Below are 22,065 nucleotides of genomic sequence, written 5' to 3' on the forward strand. Positions count from 1 at the left end.
AAGAAAAGATGCAGAGAAGAGTAAATGAGTTTTGGAAAGTGCTTTGTAAACCTCAAAAAACCTATATCAATATTTACATTAATTACAGGCCAGCTACATCACTAGAATAGCTTTTTTCCTTTTCTTCCAATTAATTTCTATCCCCCCAAAACAGTAGATAAGACAAAGAACATGCTAAAACACAATTTTTGGCTGATGCCTTTTATGCTGGAGATACCACTGCATTGACCTGATCTTCATTTCCAGGTAGCTCTGCACATGTACACCTCTATAAATCTGTAGTTCCTCTTCAACAATGCACCTAAACCTCCCAGTCCTGGACTTTGAGCTCTTTGATCCCTACTTTTGCAGAGAACAGCTGCAGATTCATTCCTTAATTTTTAGCTCTGAACTCCATGGGGAGAGTCTGCAAATGAGTAAATAGTTTTGTTGTGCTTGTGGTTGTGGTTTGATGCAAGTTGGTGCCTCTTTGGGCTGAATCAGTTCTGACTCAGGCATAAGCATTAAGCACCATTTGTAGAATTTTAGTGTAGTTTTAAAGGAGAACATCTACAATTATTCAAAAAGGCTATCTGAATATGCTAAACACATATCTGTGTAAGGTTGGATTGTCTCTATATATTTCAACTAAAACTAAATACCTTAACAGATTGGATGTAGAAGCAAGTAACAATCTAGCTTTCTATTAAGTCAGACATTAAAGTGATTTGCAAAAATTAAAAAAAAAAAATTAGTCACTCTTCTCACTACTTTTTATTTTGGAAAATAGTTTTTTCTTAAAAATATGTTACTTATATTAAAATGTAATGGACCTATTATTGTTATTTTAAAATAAACTGAACATATTTTTAAAATGTCTTGGTTTTAATTTCTATATGGATAGATATAAGCCGTAAAAACAAAAGCAATCGGGGTCTCTGATGGTTGGATTTACATGTCAACTTGGCCAGGTGATGGTGCCCAGTTGTCTGGTCAAGCAAGAACTGGCCTTACTGTGAGGACATTTTGTTCACTTAAATCATCAGTAAATTGATCGCATCTATGGCTGACTACATCTACAATCAACTAAGGAGAGTATCTTCCGCAATGAGAAACATTTATTCCAATCAGTTGAAGTCTTTAAAAGGAGAGGTGATGAATTCAGCAGTAAGAAGAGAGAATTTGCATCTCTACATTTGTCAGTTAGTCTCTCCTGGGGAATTCATTGAAAACCTTCACCAGAGTTGCCAGCTTCCAGCCCACCCTATGGAGTCTGAACATGTGTATCCCCACAGTTGCATGAGACACTTTTCTAAATTCTCTTATTTACAGATATCTCCTGTTGGTTCTGTTTCCCTAGAGAACCCTGTCTAATACAGGGTCCATGATAATTTGGGGGTATAAAGGGAAATTTGACATTTTTACAATAGTTTGTCTTTAATATTGAGTTTAAATTGTTGAGTTCACCACTTACTAGCTGTGTCAATTTGGACCTCTCTCTACTTCATCATAGACATTAGGCAACTTGCATAGGTCACAAAGCTAGCAAGTGATGTGACCTTGCTTTGAACACCGTATCAATTGCCTGCCTGCATCAACTTGACAGCAGGAAAATGTAGCTTTCCCACAAGCCTTGGAATACAATCGGTTTTTTTTTCTTTTCATTATAGAAGTACGAGTCAAAAACAGAGACTAAAAAACCTAGCAGTAGAGGATTAACAAGCAAACCATTATAAGTGGTTCTACAGGAAATTGTTAAATATGGCATAACCAGTGAGACACGGAAATACCTCTTAGTATATGGAACTCTTCATTACAATGTTGTTCAAGGTCTTTACCTCTAAAGTCCAGACTGCCACATCACCTGACCCCTATCTGAGAAAGCCAGCCATAAAGTCAGATTGTCCAAGTATTGTAGGTTACAGTAGTCTCTTTGGTTCCAGAGCAAATCCAGACCAAAATGCACCAGGCCAAGGCTAAATGCACTTGAAGGGCCCTCCATTAAGGAAGCAGGTGTGGCAAGCCTGTCCCAGTTTCTGGGGTTAAGACTTCCTAGCCTACAAAATGATATGGCTTCTCTGGACTTAAGTCAGGGGGCTAAAATTTTATTTTTTTTAAATTATGATAATTATAAACTCATTTATGAAATAGGAATGGAAAGGAAATGCATGTAGAAAATACCTTCACTTTTAAGAGATAAGTTGGAGCGACATTGAACCACCACAATGGCTTCTAGATACCAAGGACTTAGTGACTGTTGAATGAACTGATTGGTAAATGAATGAAAGAAACATACCTGTACTTGGGGCAGGTTGGCAACTTGGTCTGGTGACATATATTCAAGGGAGAACTCAGCTGAGTAATTATTTAAGATCTGTTTCAAGTTTTCTATTTCTTCATCATATTCATTAGTCTGTTTAATGACTATCTACAAAAATACCAAAAAAAAAAAAAAAAAAAAAAAAAAGAATCTTTGTCATAAGGATTCAGGACTGGATTAATGGTCTATGTCCACTGCCTATTCCACTCAGAAGTTCCAATCAGGTATAGCAAATATGCACCTACATAGATTTCAATAGGAAATGGCAGCCAAAATATAGAGAACATTTTGCAAAGCTGGCACCTGACCTTCTTGCTCTATTAGATGCAAAGGACCATGTGCAGTGCTTGGAGAACAGAGCCTAATTAGACGCCTCTCTGCTCTTCAGTATTTCCAGTCTAAGAAGTTAATTCTGGAAAGCATTTTATGGCATGCTAACATAAAGTTTTTGCAGAAGTTTATGAAATTACTGATATTTCACATATAGCATTTGAATACAAACCCACAATGTGGGTTTTCCACATTGGAAGCTGACATTACTGACTTGGGATGAAAAGGGCATGTGATCTGAGTCATTTCAACAGAAGCGATGAGATGTTCCTAGTCCCGCCACTGATCACCTGGTACCCCCTTGGGATCAGTGATACATATTTTTATGAGTCAGAAGTTGAGGAATCGAGAATAGTCTGAGTTTGCAGACTAAGACAAACCTAACTAGTACGGTACCTGGAATTTAGTGTTAAGGAACTTGAAGATCAAAACTATTTGACTGAATTATATGATCAAAGTATGATGAAAGATGATAAAGAAATTGACTTCAAAGAGGAGTCTAGACACTTCTTTGATGTACTTCACAATGAAGTAAAATGCCTTTTAAAACTACAAAGTTTCTGGCCAAGGCAGAATTCTTCCCTCTATTTTCTTTAATATTTAACTATAATTTTAGCTGCAAGCTGGAAATGAGTAACTATGTTCACACACACACCTGTTCCCTACCTCTCAAAAATAAGCTACATCCCCTCACTGTCCCCCAAAAGTAATTGTTTTCCACAATGAGGACATTTACAACATCTAAAGTAGGAATTAAAAGAAATGCACCTAATATATATGTTATAAAAGAAATGTGCCAAATTCTAATGATTTTAATTTCTACTAGCTTACTTAGCTTTGAAATGTCTGAGCAACATCTGATTTCCACAAACACAATAAAATGGAAAATTCTAGCAGCGTAGTTTGATACTTAACTTGGCACAAAATATAATTTCCTCTGCCATTTCCCCCTTTCATCTTATGAAAAAGCCATTTAAAGTATAGCTAGGGCTGTTATCTTCTTTGCCTAACCAGGAGACCAATAAAGAACAAAAACATTAAAAATAATAGACAAATAATATATTTTTCCACTTTTCTTCTCTTTATTATTAAAAAACAGGGTACATTGGGTGCCAGATTATTTTTTCCTCTCTGTAAGCATTAGGAAATGAGGTTGGCTTAGTAGCAGCCAGACCAGGAAACTAAGACTCAAGCCACAGAGTAAAAGTGTCTTCAAACCTTAGGACAACAGAGTGGCCACTTAAATAGTGAAAGAAATTTGAGAACTAGAAAGATGTAGCTGTTTTCTTTTTATAACTAGGAGGTGGTTGGGAAGGGAGGCAAAAATAATGCCTTCTCCTAATCTGGCCCATCTAATAGGGAAAAGCAGGATGGAGATGGTCTACTAAGAGGACTGAAGTCTGTGCAATTTAAGGCTCTTTCAGCAACTTCCTGTTCTTATAGGAATGGATTTTGGGGACAGTCTAGAGGATGTCCTTAGTTAGAAGGAAGAGGACCCCGCCATGGAAAACAATTATGGAAGTCTAGAAACCCTCATTCTTGTCTTATCTGTACTCAAATTAACTGTGTAGTCTTTTAGTAAGTCATTTAACCCTCTGACATGAGTCTCCTTACATGTAAAAATAAAAATGACAAAGTGCCTACTCTACCTACATCACATGTTTGAACATAAAAAGAGATGATTAAAATGAAAGAGACTATTGGGCGATGATTACTGTATTGGTCTGTTGCCTTATGAGATTGCAAATGCCTTGTCATGTTTGAATCTCTTCCTACAGCACCTGACCCATGTAAATCTTCAATAACTGTAGGATGGGATTCAATAGACCATAACTATGTTTAATGTCTTTAACCAGAACAAGAGCAAAAACGTAGAAAAATTAACCTTAGTTCCAGTTGAGCAAGAGGATATGCTCTTATACCAAATGTTACCTCCTGGATAATTATGCTGTAAGAGACCAAAAGAATCAACAAAGGCAGCATCTTATTATCATGGGAATTTGATCTACCCATCCATCAAAACTGAAAACAAAACCAGCTTTTGCTGAACATTTCATTCAATAAGTTGGAAGGCATCATAAACTTCTCACCTTTAATAACTCATTTTGTTCCTGAGTCACATGTTCCAACAGTTTTATATCTTGTAAAAGCTGATTAGTCCGCTGAAACACAGGCAGAGGTTTTATTCCTGTCTGAGGTAATCTCAGTTTCACTTGGTAAGGTACTATCTCAGCGATGGTTTTCTTCATGGGGCGTATATTTTCAAGTATCACCTTAATTATTTAAGATAAATACATACATGTACATAAATGAAAAAACAGGTAATGCTCAACTTAATTATTTAAAACTGAAATACGCTCTAATTTAGTGTTTATAATTGCCATTCAAAAGGACTGTTACATCATTTGTTACCTGGTAGTTAAATGTCTCATGAAAGGATGCCTGGGGCAAGAGTAGCCTACCAGCACTCAATTATCCATTTGGACAACCTTCTTCTTCCTTATTTCCCTCCATCGCCCTCTGAAGAACTGTTTTACTTTGTGTATTGTCAGAAAGCAACAAGCTACGCAGGGGAAGGTACTGCATCTAACCCACCTCCATAGCACCAGCATAAGGCTTCCCACATACTATAGGCCCTCAAAAAAATGCTTTTGAATTAAACTGAACTGTCATGCTAAATTTCATGAGCCCCAGAAGTATAATATAATTAATTTTGCTTTAATAATATGTGAACCATAGAAATCTGGATTTACATAACCAGTAAATTAGAAGAGATGATTTACTTTACTAAGCACTTCATTTATATCATTTTATTTAATCCTCACAACAACCCTAGGAGGTAGGTAGCATTTCACAGGCAAGGAAACTGGGTTCACAGATGTTAGAAGACCCAGCCAAGGTCACGCTGTAAGAGGCAGGGCGGTGATTAGAACCCAGGCCTTCCTGATCTTACTCCCTGGGCTGAAGGAGAGGCAGGGCTGGTCTGCGGCTTATCATGCTCCAGCTCCTATACATCATAACTGTCCATTTACAGATATGGAAGTGAGTCCAAGAAAAGATAACTAATTGCTCAAGGCCACACAGTCAGTGAACAGCAAGGTGGCACAAGAATCCCCACTCTGCCCAACTTAGATGCTCAAGCTCTTGGATTTTACTTGAAGTCAAAACTTCCAAACTTCGAAGTTTTAGGAAGAAATTAAATGAAAAAATAACCCATAGGAAAATTATCTTTACACAGATAGTATTATGAACATGATTTAAAATTTATTTATAGTCATTCAAAACAATTTTCCAACCTTATTTTGCTGTTACTCTAGCAAGACTAAAGAGTTTTATCACAGTACACTTTTAGCATTTAAAAACAGACATAAAAGTATTTTGAGAAAATATTTTACATAACGATCCATGCTTACCTCCCCATGCTTAAGATGTTCTTCAGGTGAAAAATCAAATATGTCTTTTGATAACAGGATACTTTTGATTTTTGAAACTTTTTTCTCCATTGATTTTACTTCAGTTTCAATAGCAACTACATCCTAGAATTTAAGAAACAATAAAATGCTCATGCATTATATTAATAATCTGTAAACCATAATTTATTGACATTAACTCTATTTACATATTTAACTAAAATATGTTTCCACTTATTCCTCTTAAGAACTAAGCAAATACTACATGTTTTATTGTCTTCAGTAAAAATGTTATTTTGTTAATAGCATACCACACTACAAAGAACTGTTTATACTTTGTTGAATTAAAGATCCTCATATGATCAATTTTCAATTACTCATACTATGAGAACAGAAGTAGTATGACTCCAAACCAATTTTTAAAATAAGCACTCAATTATTTACAAGTGCTTTAGATTTATCTTTGGAATGTGCTTAAACACTTGAGTACAAGTGGGTCTGACATTTAAAAATTCCTACCACTTTAAGTAAAATGATAAGGTCACCCTTGGGAAACTAACATTGAAAGAGTTGGAAAATTGATGGGATTTTCTTGCCAACCCCCTAATGAACTGCTGCCATGTAGAGAGTTACTAAATGACTTTATAACCTGTTCAGATTAATTTTAAAAATGGATCATTTATCCAGTAGTTATTCTCTCATCAACCTCCAGAAACCTGGCTAAGAACCTTGAAGTGAAAATGCTGCCAAAAATAAGTTAAAATATTTTTGGAAAATGTACATTCGCTCTGTAAGAGGGCAGTTGGACTTCTACTTTAAGAATCCAATGCAAGTACAGCTAATAAGGAGGGAATAAAAAACTAGTAATGGAGGGAATAAAAAACTGATAGACTAAGGGTTTCAAATTATAGCAGTTTTGAACCTTTCAATATTGGAACAAATGTAACTTTATTCACCTGAAGGAAATGAAGCAGTAAGAATGTACAGTAACTGTTTATACTGATATCTCCAAATTATGAATAAAAATTAAATTACATTGAAATTATTTTCTGCATCTTCATTTTAAGAAAGTATTTTAACGTATTTTAGGATTATTTTCTTAAAAAATTATAGAAGCATATTAATTATACTTTTAACAATTGTATATGTATTAGAAGAAGAATATTTTTAGGGAATTTATAGCAGTAATTTGGTGAAAAGAATTTAGTTTATGTCAGATCAGCCAAACTATTGGTAGTATTCAAATGTGATCAAAAATTAGTATTTGTATATATGTTATTGATAATTGGTTTGCTTTAAGTATTTAAGTCTAATCTACAGTTTGCATATTGGCAGTTACCATGGTAATAATAGAATGTTAGTGATTTTTATTTGATGGACATTGGTTATGTACCTTGGTTGTTGGTTTTTGTTTTTTCATTAGATACCTGAAAGGTGTTTGCTACTTTTTTTGATGAACTTGTTTCTTGAAAAATTTAGCCATGCTATTCCGGGTTTTTGTTATGTTTTTCTTCTAAATTTAATTATCAGGCTTCTGCTGTTACCAGAAAAGACCATAGGAAAACTAAGACAATCCTAATATTTGTGGAAAAACATCTGGATAAATTATTGAACACATTACTATTTTGTACACTGCTTTCATCATTCCCATTGCATAGGTTGTCATTATATAGTAGTCACCTCATATAGATTTACCTTTAATATGCATTACATGTAAAATAATAGTCACTCAATAAAAAAGTAAAATTTCACTTTTTTTTCAACAAGCTAATTATTTTTTTTCTTTCCTGTATTGTTAGTAAAACCCTGACTACAAGTTTTTACTTTTTAAGTTCAAGGATAATTCTAATTAGCAAATTTATATTGACTGTTACTGAAACAAGATGCGTTACTTTAAAATTCTTTATTTAGCATATTATTTAAGAAGGAATAATGTTTTAAGAAACAAAAATATGGAGGTGAGAAATCTGAATACATCAACAGTGGGACTTCCTGAACATGTGAGGAAGTACACACATGTTCAACCTGACTGAGAATTAATTATCCCTGTTTGTGTTTTAAAAGTGTATGGATTTAAAAAAGAAAAATAAAGGAAAAAATAAAATTAAAAAAAAAAAAAAAAAAGAAGCATATTAAAAGTTTGAAATAAACTTCAATAACCAAGAATATTTATTTTAAATATTTCCCTGAAGTTACATGAGGTTGTAGGATATATAACTGGGAAACAAAAAGGTAAATAATTAAGAACTAACTGTACTTGCCTTTGCTATGTGACTCCATCCTTAAATAAATGCCTAACATGTTTCAAGCAAAAAGAAGTAAATATATTTTAAAAATCCAGTGGCTAGCATAGAGCCAGTCATCAATAAATATTTGCTATTGGTGAAGGAAGTTATGCCTTAATTCCCTTTTTGCTAATCTATGCTTGTAGATCAACAATATTGCCTCCCTGACAGAGAAAAAATTGAGCTTCTCTGATCTGAATTCCTCCCTCTAAAAAGACCACTTGTGGATTGAGAATGGGAATTGATTTTTCATTGTGGTTTCACTAAAGGTTACAAAGTAAAATAAAATATAATCCAAGAAATAAGAACATAAATGACAAATTTAACAGACCATTTTGCCTTCATATGATTAGATATTGATTAATAGCATAACTGTAATTTGCTAAATGAAATATAATTTAAAATCAGGAAATCACATCTTCGAGGGCAAACTTACATCAGCCATTTGCTGAATCTGTGGGAGGCTTTCCATTATTTTTTGTTGTAAAGTTGTTACTTGACTACTTAACTGTTGTACTGACTGGGCTAAATCATCTGTTTCAAAAATTATTGACAAGTCTTCTAGATCTGTGAAAATCGAGTGTAAAAGATTGTGCTTCTGTTCCGAGTCTTCCAAAGCCATCTAGACAATGAGAAAAGGTTGGGGGAAGAAAGAAACATATCAAGATACTGAAACAGCGAATTAAAATTTAAATCAGAAAAAATTTAAATTTGTTCAACATTTCAACTCTATACTATTCCTGTTCATTTCCAGTTTCACAATGAAAACACTGAACATTCTTTATTGTCAATGGCACTGGATGACTTTAGTGTCTACTCCTTATCTGCCCTCATTTTCAGCCATGTGCTACAATGTAACCTTGCTCTCTTCCCCGTCATTGACAGGACCAGGAACATCTGACTTGAGTCCATTCCTCTGTAATTGGGACTTGTGACTGTGTAAATAGATAAGTAAAGCAGGGATGAGAAATGAAGAGAGAATTCCGTAGCTTGCCAGTCCTGGTGCCAGTGCCATACCACACGGTACCACTTAGTCCCATGAGACATCCCTATAGTTTTATGACAAATTCCTTAAAAGTCAGCTGGAGATGACCTGAATAACTTGATACCAAAAGAGCTCTATCTGATAAGACCAAATGAAAGTGAAAAACTTCTCATTTTTGGAATTTCTTAGACATTCCTCCTTATAATTTTTTCCTCTTTTCTCTTAAACAATAATTTTAATGTATTAACTTATAAACTTAAGATTTCAAAATATCTCCCAGTCACCTAAACTCAGCTGTTCAACCTGCTAATGTAGTTTTCAGGTAATTCCATTAAAAATAACGTATAAGAGAAAGAACATTTACTTATACAACCAGAATTGCAGTCATGAGTTTCTACAATGGATCAGGTTGTTCAGAATTTTATGTCAGCCTTATATAAAACCCTAGAGGAAACTTTAAGGAAAGAACACAAATGCTTTTTACCAATAAAACCATTTACAACATCAAAAACATAAAACATTTTGGGAATTAACAATATACACACATGACCTGCACACTGAAAACTACAAAACATTGCTGAGAGAAATTAAAGAAGACCCCCAAAAAAGGAGACATGAATCATGTTCTCATATTGGAACAGTCAATATGCTTAAGATGTCAATTTTCCCTAAACTGATCAGATTTAATGCAATCCCAATTAAAATTTCAACAGATCTTTATTAGCCAAAACAATATTGAAAAAGAACAAAGTTATAGGATTTACCCTACTTGATTTCAAGACTTACTATAAAGCTGTAGTAATCAAAATAGTGCATTGGTGAAAGACTAGACACATAGATCAACAGAATGAAGAGTCCAGAAATAGACCCACACAGATATGGTTATCTGATTTTCAACAAAGTGCCAAGATATTTCCATAGGGAAAGGAGAGTCTTTTCAAACAGTGCAGGAACAACTGGATGTCCATATGGAGAAAAACCCTTACTAAACACTACATACAAACATTAACTCAAAATGGATCACAGACGTAAATATAAGAATTAAAATTCTAAAACTTCTAGAAGAAAACATAGGAGGAAATCTTGGCCTTGGGTTAAGCAAAGATTTCTTTGATAGGACAAAAAAAGCATGAACCATATAAGAATAAAATGATAAATTGTATTTCATCAAAATCGTAAACTTCTTTTCAAAAGAAACTGTTAAGGAAATGAAAACACCACAAACTGAGAGAATATATTTCCAAAATATATATCCAGAGTATATAGAAAGAATGCTTACGGCCCAATAAAAAGAAGACAACCAAAAAAACTTGAACAGCTGCTTCACAAAGGAAATATGCAAATAACAAATAAGCACATGAATAGATGCTCAAAAGTCTTAGTTGCTAGAGTAATGTAAATTTAAACCACAATGAGATACCACTACATGTCCATTAGAATGGGCGAAATGTAAAAAGACAGATAACATCAGGTACTGGAGAGGATAAGGAGCGATCAGAACTGATATCATTCATATGAAAGAAAACTGGCACAGCCACTTTGGAAAAAAATTTGGTAGTTTCTTATCAAGTTTAAACATACACTTACCATAAAACCCAGCAATCCTACTTCTAGGTATTTACCCAATGAAATGAACTAAAAACGTATGTCCACACAAAGATCTGTATACAAGCGTTCAAAGCAGATTTTATAATAGCAGCCTCCGAGAGGCTCCCAATGATCCCAACCCTCCTGTATTCACACTTTTCTAATCGCCTCCCCTTGAATGTGGGCTGGACTTACTGGTTTACTTCTAAGTAATCAAATATGGTAGAAGTGATTGAATGTCACTTCCAAAATTAGGTTCTACAAAGACTGTAGCTTCTGTCGTGGGAACTGTCTCTGATTCCCTCTTGGATGGTTCCTGTTAAGGAAGCCAGGCCGAGACAGCTACCTGAGTGAGCGTGGGGGTGGAGCTTCTGAATAAGCTTGGAAGGGGCCCTTGTCCATATCCCTCTCCCCGCCATAATGAGCCTTCAGATGAGACGCACACAGCCTTGGCCAACAGCTCGACTGCAGCCTCACAAGAGACCTTGAGCCAGAGGCACTTGCTAAACCAGCTAGATTTATGACCCATGGGAACTGTGAGATAATAATTGTAATTTTAAGCTGCTACTTTTGACATCACATGGAACACAACAGTCGATAATTAATACAGAGCCCCAAACTGGAAACAACCCAAATGTGTAACTAGTGAATGGATAAGCAAATTGCGTTTTTTCCATTCAACAGAAGACTACTCAGCAATCAAAAGAATGACCTACTGATCCAGGTTAACATCCTGAATGAGTCTCAGAAACATTATGCTGAATGAAAGAAGTCAGTTGCCCAAATCTATGTACTACATGACTCCATTTATATGATATTCTAGAAAAGGCTATAGTGCTGGAAACAGATCAATGAGTGATCATGTGGGGCTGAATGTAGGTGACAGGGGATTGGCTGCAAAGTGGTACAAGGGAACTTTTGCGGTTTTTGAAATGTTATATTGATCGTGGTGGTGGTGACATAGCTGTATACATTTAGCAAAACTCAACTAACTGTACACTTAAAATGGGTGTATTTTACTGTATATAAACTATACCTCAAAAAAGTTGATTAAAAGTTTTTTTTTTCCTGTTTTTACAAAATGACAATTTATGCTTCAATCATTCTTAATTATAACAGCAGAATTTGTGGAATCATCTTTAGCTTATAAAAGCCTGTTTTTGCTAATGTACCCCAGGTAAAATGTTATAGGGCTATTAAAACAAACTTTTAAAGCTGAGTTGAGAGTTTTGACACTTCTTTAAGAGTCATTTTAAAAAAATCAAACCCTGGTAATTCTAGAACAATCAGAAAAAGGGTATCCTAAGACTAGGATTACTTTTATTACAGGGTCAAGATGGAGCATTCACATATAACTGGCTTTTGGGGACTTAATTCCCATTGCAGGATTTTATTAGGCTAAAAAGTGAATCCTCCAGAGATACATTCTGTGGGAAATAAACCTTCCTTGCCCCTACTTCTTCTACTCAGGTCTAGGGCAAGCTGAGTTCAGCAATTCCAAATGTCCTGAACAGCCTGAGAGATATTTTCGAATGTTACAACTGTGTCAGCAGAAGTAGCAAAATTGAAGCTGCTATTGCCTGAGCTCTCCTTTGCACAGTTGTGTTTTTGTTAACTCATGACAACTATTTGAGGGAAAAAGTGGTGCACATTTTCCCTTTTTAGAGTCTTGGCAAACTCCTTGAAAATGATAAATCATAGAGTGATTAAAAGTAAAAAGGTGACATGCTTTGGGGAAGTGCAAAGCCAACCAGTAAAGAGAAGACAAAATAACTTCACAGGTTATAGAGGAGAATACAATATCTGTATATATGAGTAAAAATGTGCCAATAAATCTCAAATGTCAAGGAAGGAAGAAATTAGCAGCTTACTTAGGAACACATTATGCCATCCTAAAGATATAAAAACTAGTAGGATCAACTTCAGTTCTGATGACTGTAAAAATTGTTACAAAATAAACCTTTTCCTAAGGTATTCTTTTTCATGCCTGAATAATATGAGAGAAGGGAAATATGCCTTCACAATAAAACTAAAGTCAGTACTCAGTATCTGGAAGATCTTTTGCAGACTTGGCTCTGAATAGGAAAATACTTCCATTTCTTTTGTCTTTATAAGCAAGCACGTAGATACAAGGCACCAGTAGTGTTCCAGAAAGGAGAAGAAATTTGCAATGAAGTTTTCCATCACTGTGTAACCAATTAGCAGAAACTTAGTGGCTTAAAACAAAATGATTTTATTATCTTATAATTTCATAGCTTAGGTGAGCACTCTGCGTCTCACAAGGCCATAATCAAAATGTTGGCTGGACTGCATCCTCACCTGGAGCTTGGGGTTTTCTTCCAAGCTCATTCAGGTTCTTGGCAGAATGCAGCTGTTAAGACTGGACTCCCTGGCTGTTGACTGGGGTTAACTCTTAGTTTCTAGAGGCAGCCCTTGGGTCCTAGGCATGTGGCCCTCTTACAGCATGACAGCTTCCCTCTCCAGTCTGCTACAGGGAGTCTTACATAATGTAATATAATCATGAAAGTAAGGAGTCACCTATGCAATATAACATAATCTAACCAACAGAGTGACCATCTCATCATATTCATTTTCCTGCCTACCTCAAGAGGAGGGTCATGTACAGGTCATGTACACCAGGGGATGGGAACCTTGGGGCCATCTTAGAATTCTGTCAACACTGTCACCATCATCCAGGACAACATTCTTACTTACAGATTGGAAAAACTGAGGTCCATGAAGGATCTGCTAAGTTACCCAAGTTCATGAAGTAGTTATCAGGACAGAGAGAACTAGACTCTGGTCCCCCAAATCCCTGTCTAGTGCCTTCCACTGTCCAAAGTCTCCTTCTGCCAAATGGCACATTGGAGATACTTTTCAGGTAAGAAGGGAAAAAATCACTGTGATGGTCAGCGAAGCCACTAATCACTAGTAGTACATTCTATGACTCCCAGAAGATGTAGAAAGAACACTTACCTGAAGGGTGCTAGCATGATGACTCACAGCCCTCGAAGAGTCATAGTCCACAGGACTGGCCAGCAAACGAACGGTATTTTCTATCCAAGCCTCAGTGCTCTTCAAAAGGTCATTATAGTCCTCCATCTTAACTGTAGCCTGTGAAAGAGAGGCAGTAGCCCACTGAGCTGGATGCCTCTGTACTTGAGTTGGATGATTCTTGGATGAAGAATCAGTATCAGTGATGTGTCAGGCCTTGCAGGGCTCCTCTTTCCAGGGTTGGGACCACTTGACCACCCCCCTCCAGGTTTTCCCAGCTGTTCAGACTAATTCTGACCATAGGACGAAAGAATTTAAGAGTTAAACCCAATGCTATGAGCCTCAGCAAGGGTTTTGAGTTGGCCTTGCAACTAGTCTCGTTCCTGTATCACGCTTCATTCAGAAAACTGGACTTGTACTTTGTCCTTAATGGCCCAGTTTTCCTATGCTAGATCTAATACCTGACTCACCCACCCATAGCCCCTATTTGGAAGTGAGGGAGGGGGGTATCTTGTTCCAATGACAGTCTTTCTTATTGCTGGCTCACTCCCTGGACTCCTGAGATTGCCTGCCCTAAATTCCCATTCCTAGTCTCTATCCACCTGTTGGAAAGCACCAGTTCTTCCTTTGGTTTCCTCAATGCCCAGTGCTTGCTTGGGATCCTGCTTTGGTTTAATTTTGGGACACTTTATTCTGCCTGCCCAATCAGACCTCCTTCCTAGCCCAGCAGGAAGCTCTAGCTTCAGGTCCAGTAACTGGCAATTCAAGGGAAACTGACTATATTTTTGTTTTGTTTTAAACACATCTCAATGCCACCACATACTTTGTAGGTATCGTGTTATAGCCACACCTTATTTAACTGTGAGGTTCTAGATTCTGCTCTCTGAGATACTTGCTGATACTGCTGAAAGGGAATCATTAAGTTATCCATCCATTCTTGAGCCTGTCCGGGATCCTGCTCGACAATGTCCTGAACTTCAGAATCCAGCTCATTTAGCTTGGAATGCCAGAGATCTAGCTCATCCCACATTTTCTGGAGAAGGAAAACAAAAGTCAATTTGAATAAAGATGCTTTATTTCACTTTCCACACAGTATTTTCACTTGTAAATGCTACCAAGCTACATTACAGGAACAGTTATTCATTTATACCCAGCAACAACTTAAGATTCAACCTGGAAAACTCGTTTTCTGCACTCTCTTGCTCTGCATTCATTTCAGTCTGAATTAGCTGTAGGAGAGTGGAAAGACTCGGGCATTTCCAGAGATTAATGACAACTGACAAGTTTCACACAGCTCTAACCTTTCAAGCAATGAGTTTCAAGAGTAAACATAAAACTTACGCTTAAAAAGGACTCGGGTGATCACCTAAACCTACTAACACCAGTATGTTAAGACCAGTGTATTTGTGCTTAATCTAGAAGACAATTTTTATTAAACACAAAAACAAAATGAATAAAAGGAAAATATCTGTTCTGATTCAGGATTAATGAAGTGACAGAATGTTCCAGCCACATTTATTAGTAGCAAACAGCTTTTTGCTAAAAAACTCTGGGTTGGATTCAAACCTGAACTTGTCCCAGCAGAGGAAATCTCAAAGGTAAAATATTCTATTTTTATTTCATATTTTCTTAAAAACATAATTTGAAAGAAAATTATGGGAAAATCTGACTGTTAAATTAGATTCCTCGGCTTATTACGAGTCCAAAATTTCAACCAATAGTAAGCCATATTCTGATTGTATTTTTAAATCTCTTTTTATATTAGAATATTTCCTTAAAACCTAGATTAGAATAAAAATGCTTTCCGTATTCATGAGTTACTTGAGAGTTAAGAGGTAGAATTTTATGTTTATGTACAGATTTACCTAAGACTTTTATTTCTTAAGACATTTTACAAGGGAAATAAATAGGGAATTTCTATTTTTTTGTTTTGTCAGTCTAAAGAAAAGCTGCTAATACTTCTCCTATTCAATTATTTTTTATATCAGAGTTATCAAGATAATATCCTTACTTTCCTTTACATGTGAAGAGGTTAGTTCACAAACATATACTCTCAGGAGTGTGGGCATACTCCCACCATGAAAAAACTGAGAACAATTCTTAAATACAGCATTCTCTACAAGGTCTCTGTAGGGTGATACTCTCAGTGAGGTCACATCCTGTGGGTCTGCTTTAAGGTCTCTATGCTTCAGATTAATCCAAAGAGCATTACCTTGTACTGCCTGATGCACTGAGGAGGGGAAGGATCAGAAAAACCAAATGCTGGAGGGAGTTAAAGGAGGATGTTACCTTTTGAATTTCTTGAGCTTTCTCAATATTTTTGCTTTTCTGCTGCAACATCTTTTCAACATTATGAAGCCCATTATTAATTTCTTCTATTTTTCTACTCATTGCATATGATGGTGAACTTTTCAAGACTTCATTGCTAATCTGTAACAAAGGGAGAAAGATACATTTGGTTTAGAGATGGTTTCTGCACTCTAAGGGAGTAGCCACTCTGCTCTGCAATTTGAGTTATAAAAAATATTTTAAGGATTGGGGGAAAAATCCCAAACCATACTGGGTAATGAACTAATGAGAAGGTGAATTAGCAGACCAATAAATGGCAGCTGTACTGACCTGACCATTTAAATTCAATCCAAATAAAGAAACAAAACAAACAAATAAATAAAAAAGTTGTTGAATGTAATCCAGGATAGGTACTGCAGATACGTGCTATGACGGCCAAAACTACTGTGTGTACTATCAGAAACATATCCCAATAGATCAAACGAAAAAAAGAAATCCTGAGAGAGAAATTATTTCACAATCTCTCCAGTTTATGAGGAAATCCTCTGCACAGACCTGTTTTCAGTAAGACTAAACTTATTCTCAAGTTGACTAAAGAAAATGTAATTTCTACTTAATATTCACTTGGGTAAAATAACCTTCTAAAACTAGCTATTTTTTGAAGATGCACCAAGCTTAATTTTTCTCTGTGTGAATGTTTCTATGTATGTATTACAGCAATCAGAAATCTAGCTGCTAAACAGTGTAATTTTTTTTTATCTGAATGATTTTCTTAAGAAAATAACTTGTTAGGGAAGATAAATGAATGTTGTTGAATGTATCATTTTTCAAATACCTGATTAGTTTGTGTTCTTGTTTTTTCAAGCTATGTTGATAAGGCTTTCTCTAAGTAGCCACTACACAACCAAGTAAAACTTTATGCTTTTGTGTAATCCTTTGATTCTCTAAAGAATCACTATATCTACATAATCATTGAGGCTAAAATCATTCTGTGTAGACAATATACAGATGCAGAAAAAAACCACAGGCTAAATGGCTTGTTAAGGTCACATGTTGAAGTGATGGTTGAACTAGCTCTGGTAAGGACAGACTCAGAGTCCCAGATTGTTCGCAACATCAGGCAGTTGATACTTTTATATCATGTTTTTATTCCACTGACCATAACACAGTCAAGATTATTTGAAAAAAAATTACACTTCGATTATACACTGCGGTATAACAAATTACACAAAATGATGTTTTCTGATATTTTGGGCCATTATTCTTCTGGCAGAAATGAAATCATTTAGATCTATTAGGCGAGATCATGATTTGGGAAAAATAAGGAACCACCTGAATTATACAGAATAGATCTTGTCTACTGCCTGGATTCCTGATCTTCCTTTAGTCACATCAAACAGTAAAATCATTGCTGTTTGTTACAAATACACAGTTACAGCTGAAATTTCAGCCCCAAATTTGAAAGACTGATTTTGATTATCAGTTCACTTTGTGAGGGATTTTCACACGAAGTATTTATGAGAATAACATTTAGATTCTCTCAAAACATTTAAAATAAAATTAGTAGTACGTGATCCTTGAGAAAGTACATCATCACAGATTTTCTTGTGTGCAACCTAAAAGAGTCACTACAAATAAATATTGAGTTTACTTCTTTTTACTGGTTAGACTGTCCTAAGAAACCTGTCATTGCTGTTAATGATGGAGCCTAGCAAATAAGTTTTGAAATTCAATTTTTTGTGTGTGCATTTACAATCTATTTTATCAAGTTATAGGTATTTCCAGGCTTCAAGTACAAAAATATTTCTGTGGATGCTGGACCAAATAGAACTTTGATCTGTTGGATTTGGGCTGCCTTTTTTTTTTTTTTAATTCAATAAAACTGTCCTGCTAAGCCCCTATCTCTTCAGTACTATTATAAAGCATTTTTCTACCCTTTCTTCAAATCTGGATTTCTGGGTATAAAGATCCGTCCAGGTATGCTTTGTAAGATTTGTGTTATCATCATTAGGCAGACACTGCTAAGTGCTATGCCTAGTGAGTTATGAAATTTGTATTCTTATTGCCCTTAGTTGAAATTTCAGAATGTTCTCAGAAAATATGTTTTAAAGCAAAGTATTATTCATATCCAAATTTTTTTTTAAAAAAAGCTAAGTTAAAGATACTATACAACTTTTAAAATGCAAGAAAGAAAACTAAGCATTTTAGAAACTAAAAATATACAAATTATCTAATTCCATTTTCTATGTCATTTATTTTGAGCACCTTCATCCCAATATTCAATACACAAAACTGCAACTTAACTCTATAAAAACAGTCATAACTGCAATCAGGGTAAATGAAAACGTGATTTTAAATGAGATTTCCTTCTATAATCATTCAACTCCATACACAATAACACTAGCACAAACATTATTATTACCTTCTCATCTATGTCTTCTAAAGTTTTTCGGCATTCTTCCATCTGGGATTCAATCTCTGCAGGGACTATGGTATACATTTCAGAATACTTGATTCGCAGTTTTTCCATAATATTCTCAAAAGTTAGCTTCTCTTTCTTAAGAACACTCTGAAGCTCCTAAAAACATCAAGGGAGTTTCAATACTCACAGGACAGGGAAAAAGTTTAAAACTGACAACAGCTTTCCAGCACATCCTTATGATTTAAATGAGCAAACTTTGCATGACAAAACTTCACCATTGATAACAAGCTGATTACGCCTGAGAGATACTCCATTTAGTCAGATGATGCCTTTTAATTTGTAAGAATTAAACTGATATCTCTTCATAGTGTCAAACCATTGTTGTCAAAAGACATTACAACATCTCCTGCTTCTAAAGTACCTCTATGATTTAACTGTAGCTCAGTTACAGTCCTGATCTAAAAAGCTGCAAGTAGCAAAAAGTTTCAAAGAAGTTCTTTTTTTGTTATTAACTTGTTGCCATTTCTGCTTCACCCTACATTACCATCACAATGGTTCAAGGCCACTAAAATCCTATGCTTGAAGCAGAAGTGTCTGCTTTCATGTAATTAGACTGCCCAGCAGAGTTCAACTTTTTTCAAAAGGGAGGGTTCCAGTTCCATGCAAAGAATGTAGGTTTCAGGAGATAAAAGACACCTGAATAAATAGTCTATTGGTTGTGGCCTAGAAATAGAATCTGATCTATGTTCTCCTGCAGTAATTATAAAGGAGAAACTCATTTATTTGGGAAAGTTTCCCAAAGATCAAGTGGAAAAATACTTCTTGACTTTACTGCTTTTTTTTTTTTAACAGTATCTGTCCAGTAGCATTGTTTGTGTTAATGGATCAAGTCACTGAACTGAAGAATGATCATAATTTTAAATGACTCAGTCCTGTGTCACTGCTTCCCTTTCCTTAATCCTCAGCAGAGAGCAAATCTATAGAGGGAAAGTTAAAGAACGATGCCATTCAGACAGAAATGAGGTATTAGATATAAATATGATCCTGTTTATCTAGATCTAGTCCAGGAGTACAGGTCTTCATTCAGAGCTACACAAAGGTGGCTTCCCCACAAAGATTGCTTCTGTGAGTGAGAGTAAGTTTCCTTTTTCAGTATTTAGTAAACCAAAACTCTCGTTAACAATAACATGCAACTTTTGAATAAACTTTCAAATGTCATTTTTGGTTGTTACTATTGCACTGAAACGAGAGAAGAGACCATTCTGAAGAAATGAGTTCCTAAATGACTCTTAGTGCATGCATAGCCCCTTTTAGAGCTAAGATCTTAGGTCTTACTAAAATGAGTAATCTAATGTGCTACTCAAGAGTGGTCTAACCAAAGGAAGAGATGTGTATTTGGTGCAAAATCTATATTTTCTGTAGCACACTAAATGATTTAACTTGTATGGTCAGTTTATTCAAACACCATAATTACATGGAACTTTGAATAGGGAGTGAAATCTCGTTGGTTTGTACAGATTAGTGTGAAAACCTGATACATCCCAAAGTAATTTGGGCAGAGAATAAAAAATGTATTCACAAAGCCTACCTGAGGGACTGGGGAAAAACACGGAAATATTAAATATCCCCACCTGGGGAATTCCTGATATTCTCACAAGCATTAGGAACTACCAAATTAGAAGGCCAAGCCTTCAATCTTGGGGCTTGCCCTTACGAAGCTTGTTACTGCAAAGGAGAGGCTAAGCCTACTTAAAATTGTGCCTGAGAGTCTCCGCTAGAGAACCTATTTTGTTGCTCTGATGTGGCCTCTTTCTCTAAGACTACTCAGCAGGTAAATTCACTGCCCTCCCCACTACATGGGACATGACTTCCAGGGGTGTAAATCTCCCTGGCAGTGTGGGGCATGACTCCCAGGAATAAGCCTGGAACCATCATCATGGGATTGAGAAAGCCTTCTTGACCAAAAGGGGTCAGAGAAATGAAACCAAATAAAGTTTCAGTGGCCAAGAGATTTCAAATGGGGTCAAGAGGTCAATCTTGGGGTTATTCTTATGCGTTATATAGTTATCCCTTTTTAGCTTTTAGTGTATTGAGATAGCTAGAAGGAAATAGTTGAAACTGTTGAACTGCAACCCAGTAGCCTTGATTCTTGAAGACAATTGTATAACTATGTAGCATACACGGTGTGACTGTGTGATTGTGAAAACCTTGTGGCTCACACTCCCTTTATCCAGTGTATGGACAGATGAGTAGAAAAATGGGAATAAAAATTTAATGAATCATTGGAGAGACGGGATGTTTGGGTGCTCTTCTTTACTTGAATTTTAATTTTAATTTTATTCTTTTTTTTTTGGAGTAATGAAAAAATTGATTTTGGTGATGAATGCACAATATATGATGGTACTGTGAATGACTGATTGTACACTGTGGATGACTGTAGGGTATGTGAATATATCTCAATAAAACTTAACCGGAAAAAAAAAAAAAAACAAAAAACACAAAAAGAGTGGTCTAAGAGCCCTGTTCACTAAATGCAAAGGAAACTTAGTCGAAAAAGGGTTGCTTAGTCCCGACTGGCCTACCTCTCAATGGTTCTCAGCTCTGCTCTTTGCACTCCAACCACACTAATCTTCTCCATGGCTCTGCCCACATAATGCCACAGAGCCTTTGCATATGCTTCCTCTCTCCCTGGTATGCTACACCTCACCCCCCACCCTACCCCCACCCCCCACCTCAGACCCTGAGTTACCTTTGGATTCTGGATACACGATTGTGGACTTGTATTAACCACATTCACTAGTTCACTCCTCACTTACCTCAAACTGTTCTGCCTTTTCTGGGTGGTCCTGTAATGCCATATTTTCGAAAGAAGTTGCAGTCTGTTGAAATAAATTCTTCAAAGCAATTATTTCTTTTTTGAAGGAATGTCTTTCTTGGATTTCAGTCTGTATCAACTCCTTATTTTTTTGAACTTTCTGAAGAAGTCTAAAATATAGCATCAAAATAACAAACTGTTTCTCTATCCTGCTCTTCCGTGAAAGAGTTTATCTCAACGAAATTAACAAAACGTTTGCCTAGCTTACAAAAGGCGATTTTTGTTCCTGAGAGGAAAGCACTAGTTTTTAATGATTTGCATGCATGTGTACAAAGATAAAATTCTCCCATCCAACTAAAAACTTCTCTAAAACTTTTATCCCAAAATATCCTCTTTTCACACTTTACATTCCAATTGCCATCTCTAGCCTCCATTTTTTCATTTAATTCCCAAGCCCAGTTGAAAATGACAGGTGTGAACTGAGTCATGGTGGGATCCTGGGGATAGACAACCCACAACTTTTTAATCTTCATCTAATGCCATTTTTGTGGATGTTGCCACCATATAGAAGAAGACTTTAAATGGGTAAAGTCTTTCCTGAAAGTTATTTGGAAAGTATCTCTAGCTTTAAACTTATTATACCCACATC

At 35.7% G+C, this 22,065-nt stretch overlaps 1 protein-coding gene across 6 annotated transcripts in view; it reads right to left on the reverse strand.

Moving 5' to 3' along the window:
• SYNE2 (spectrin repeat containing nuclear envelope protein 2) overlaps positions 1-22,065 on the reverse strand; it is a 346,465-nt gene that overhangs the window by 119,848 nt on the left and 204,552 nt on the right. For all 6 annotated transcript variants that reach the window (XM_037832561.1, XM_037832566.1, XM_037832565.1 and 3 more), the window contains exons 53-61: positions 21,418-21,586; positions 18,602-18,757; positions 16,180-16,320; positions 14,741-14,923; positions 13,873-14,010; positions 8,761-8,946; positions 6,043-6,165; positions 4,720-4,902; positions 2,276-2,407 (exon numbers count right to left, since the gene is read on the reverse strand). In XM_037832561.1, coding sequence (XP_037688489.1) covers positions 2,276-2,407; positions 4,720-4,902; positions 6,043-6,165; positions 8,761-8,946; positions 13,873-14,010; positions 14,741-14,923; positions 16,180-16,320; positions 18,602-18,757; positions 21,418-21,586 — 1,411 coding nt within the window. The remainder of the gene's footprint in view (positions 1-2,275; positions 2,408-4,719; positions 4,903-6,042; positions 6,166-8,760; positions 8,947-13,872; positions 14,011-14,740; positions 14,924-16,179; positions 16,321-18,601; positions 18,758-21,417; positions 21,587-22,065) is intronic.

This window comes from Choloepus didactylus, chromosome 4 (genome assembly GCF_015220235.1).
Source record: "Choloepus didactylus isolate mChoDid1 chromosome 4, mChoDid1.pri, whole genome shotgun sequence".
NCBI lineage: Eukaryota > Metazoa > Chordata > Mammalia > Pilosa > Megalonychidae > Choloepus > Choloepus didactylus.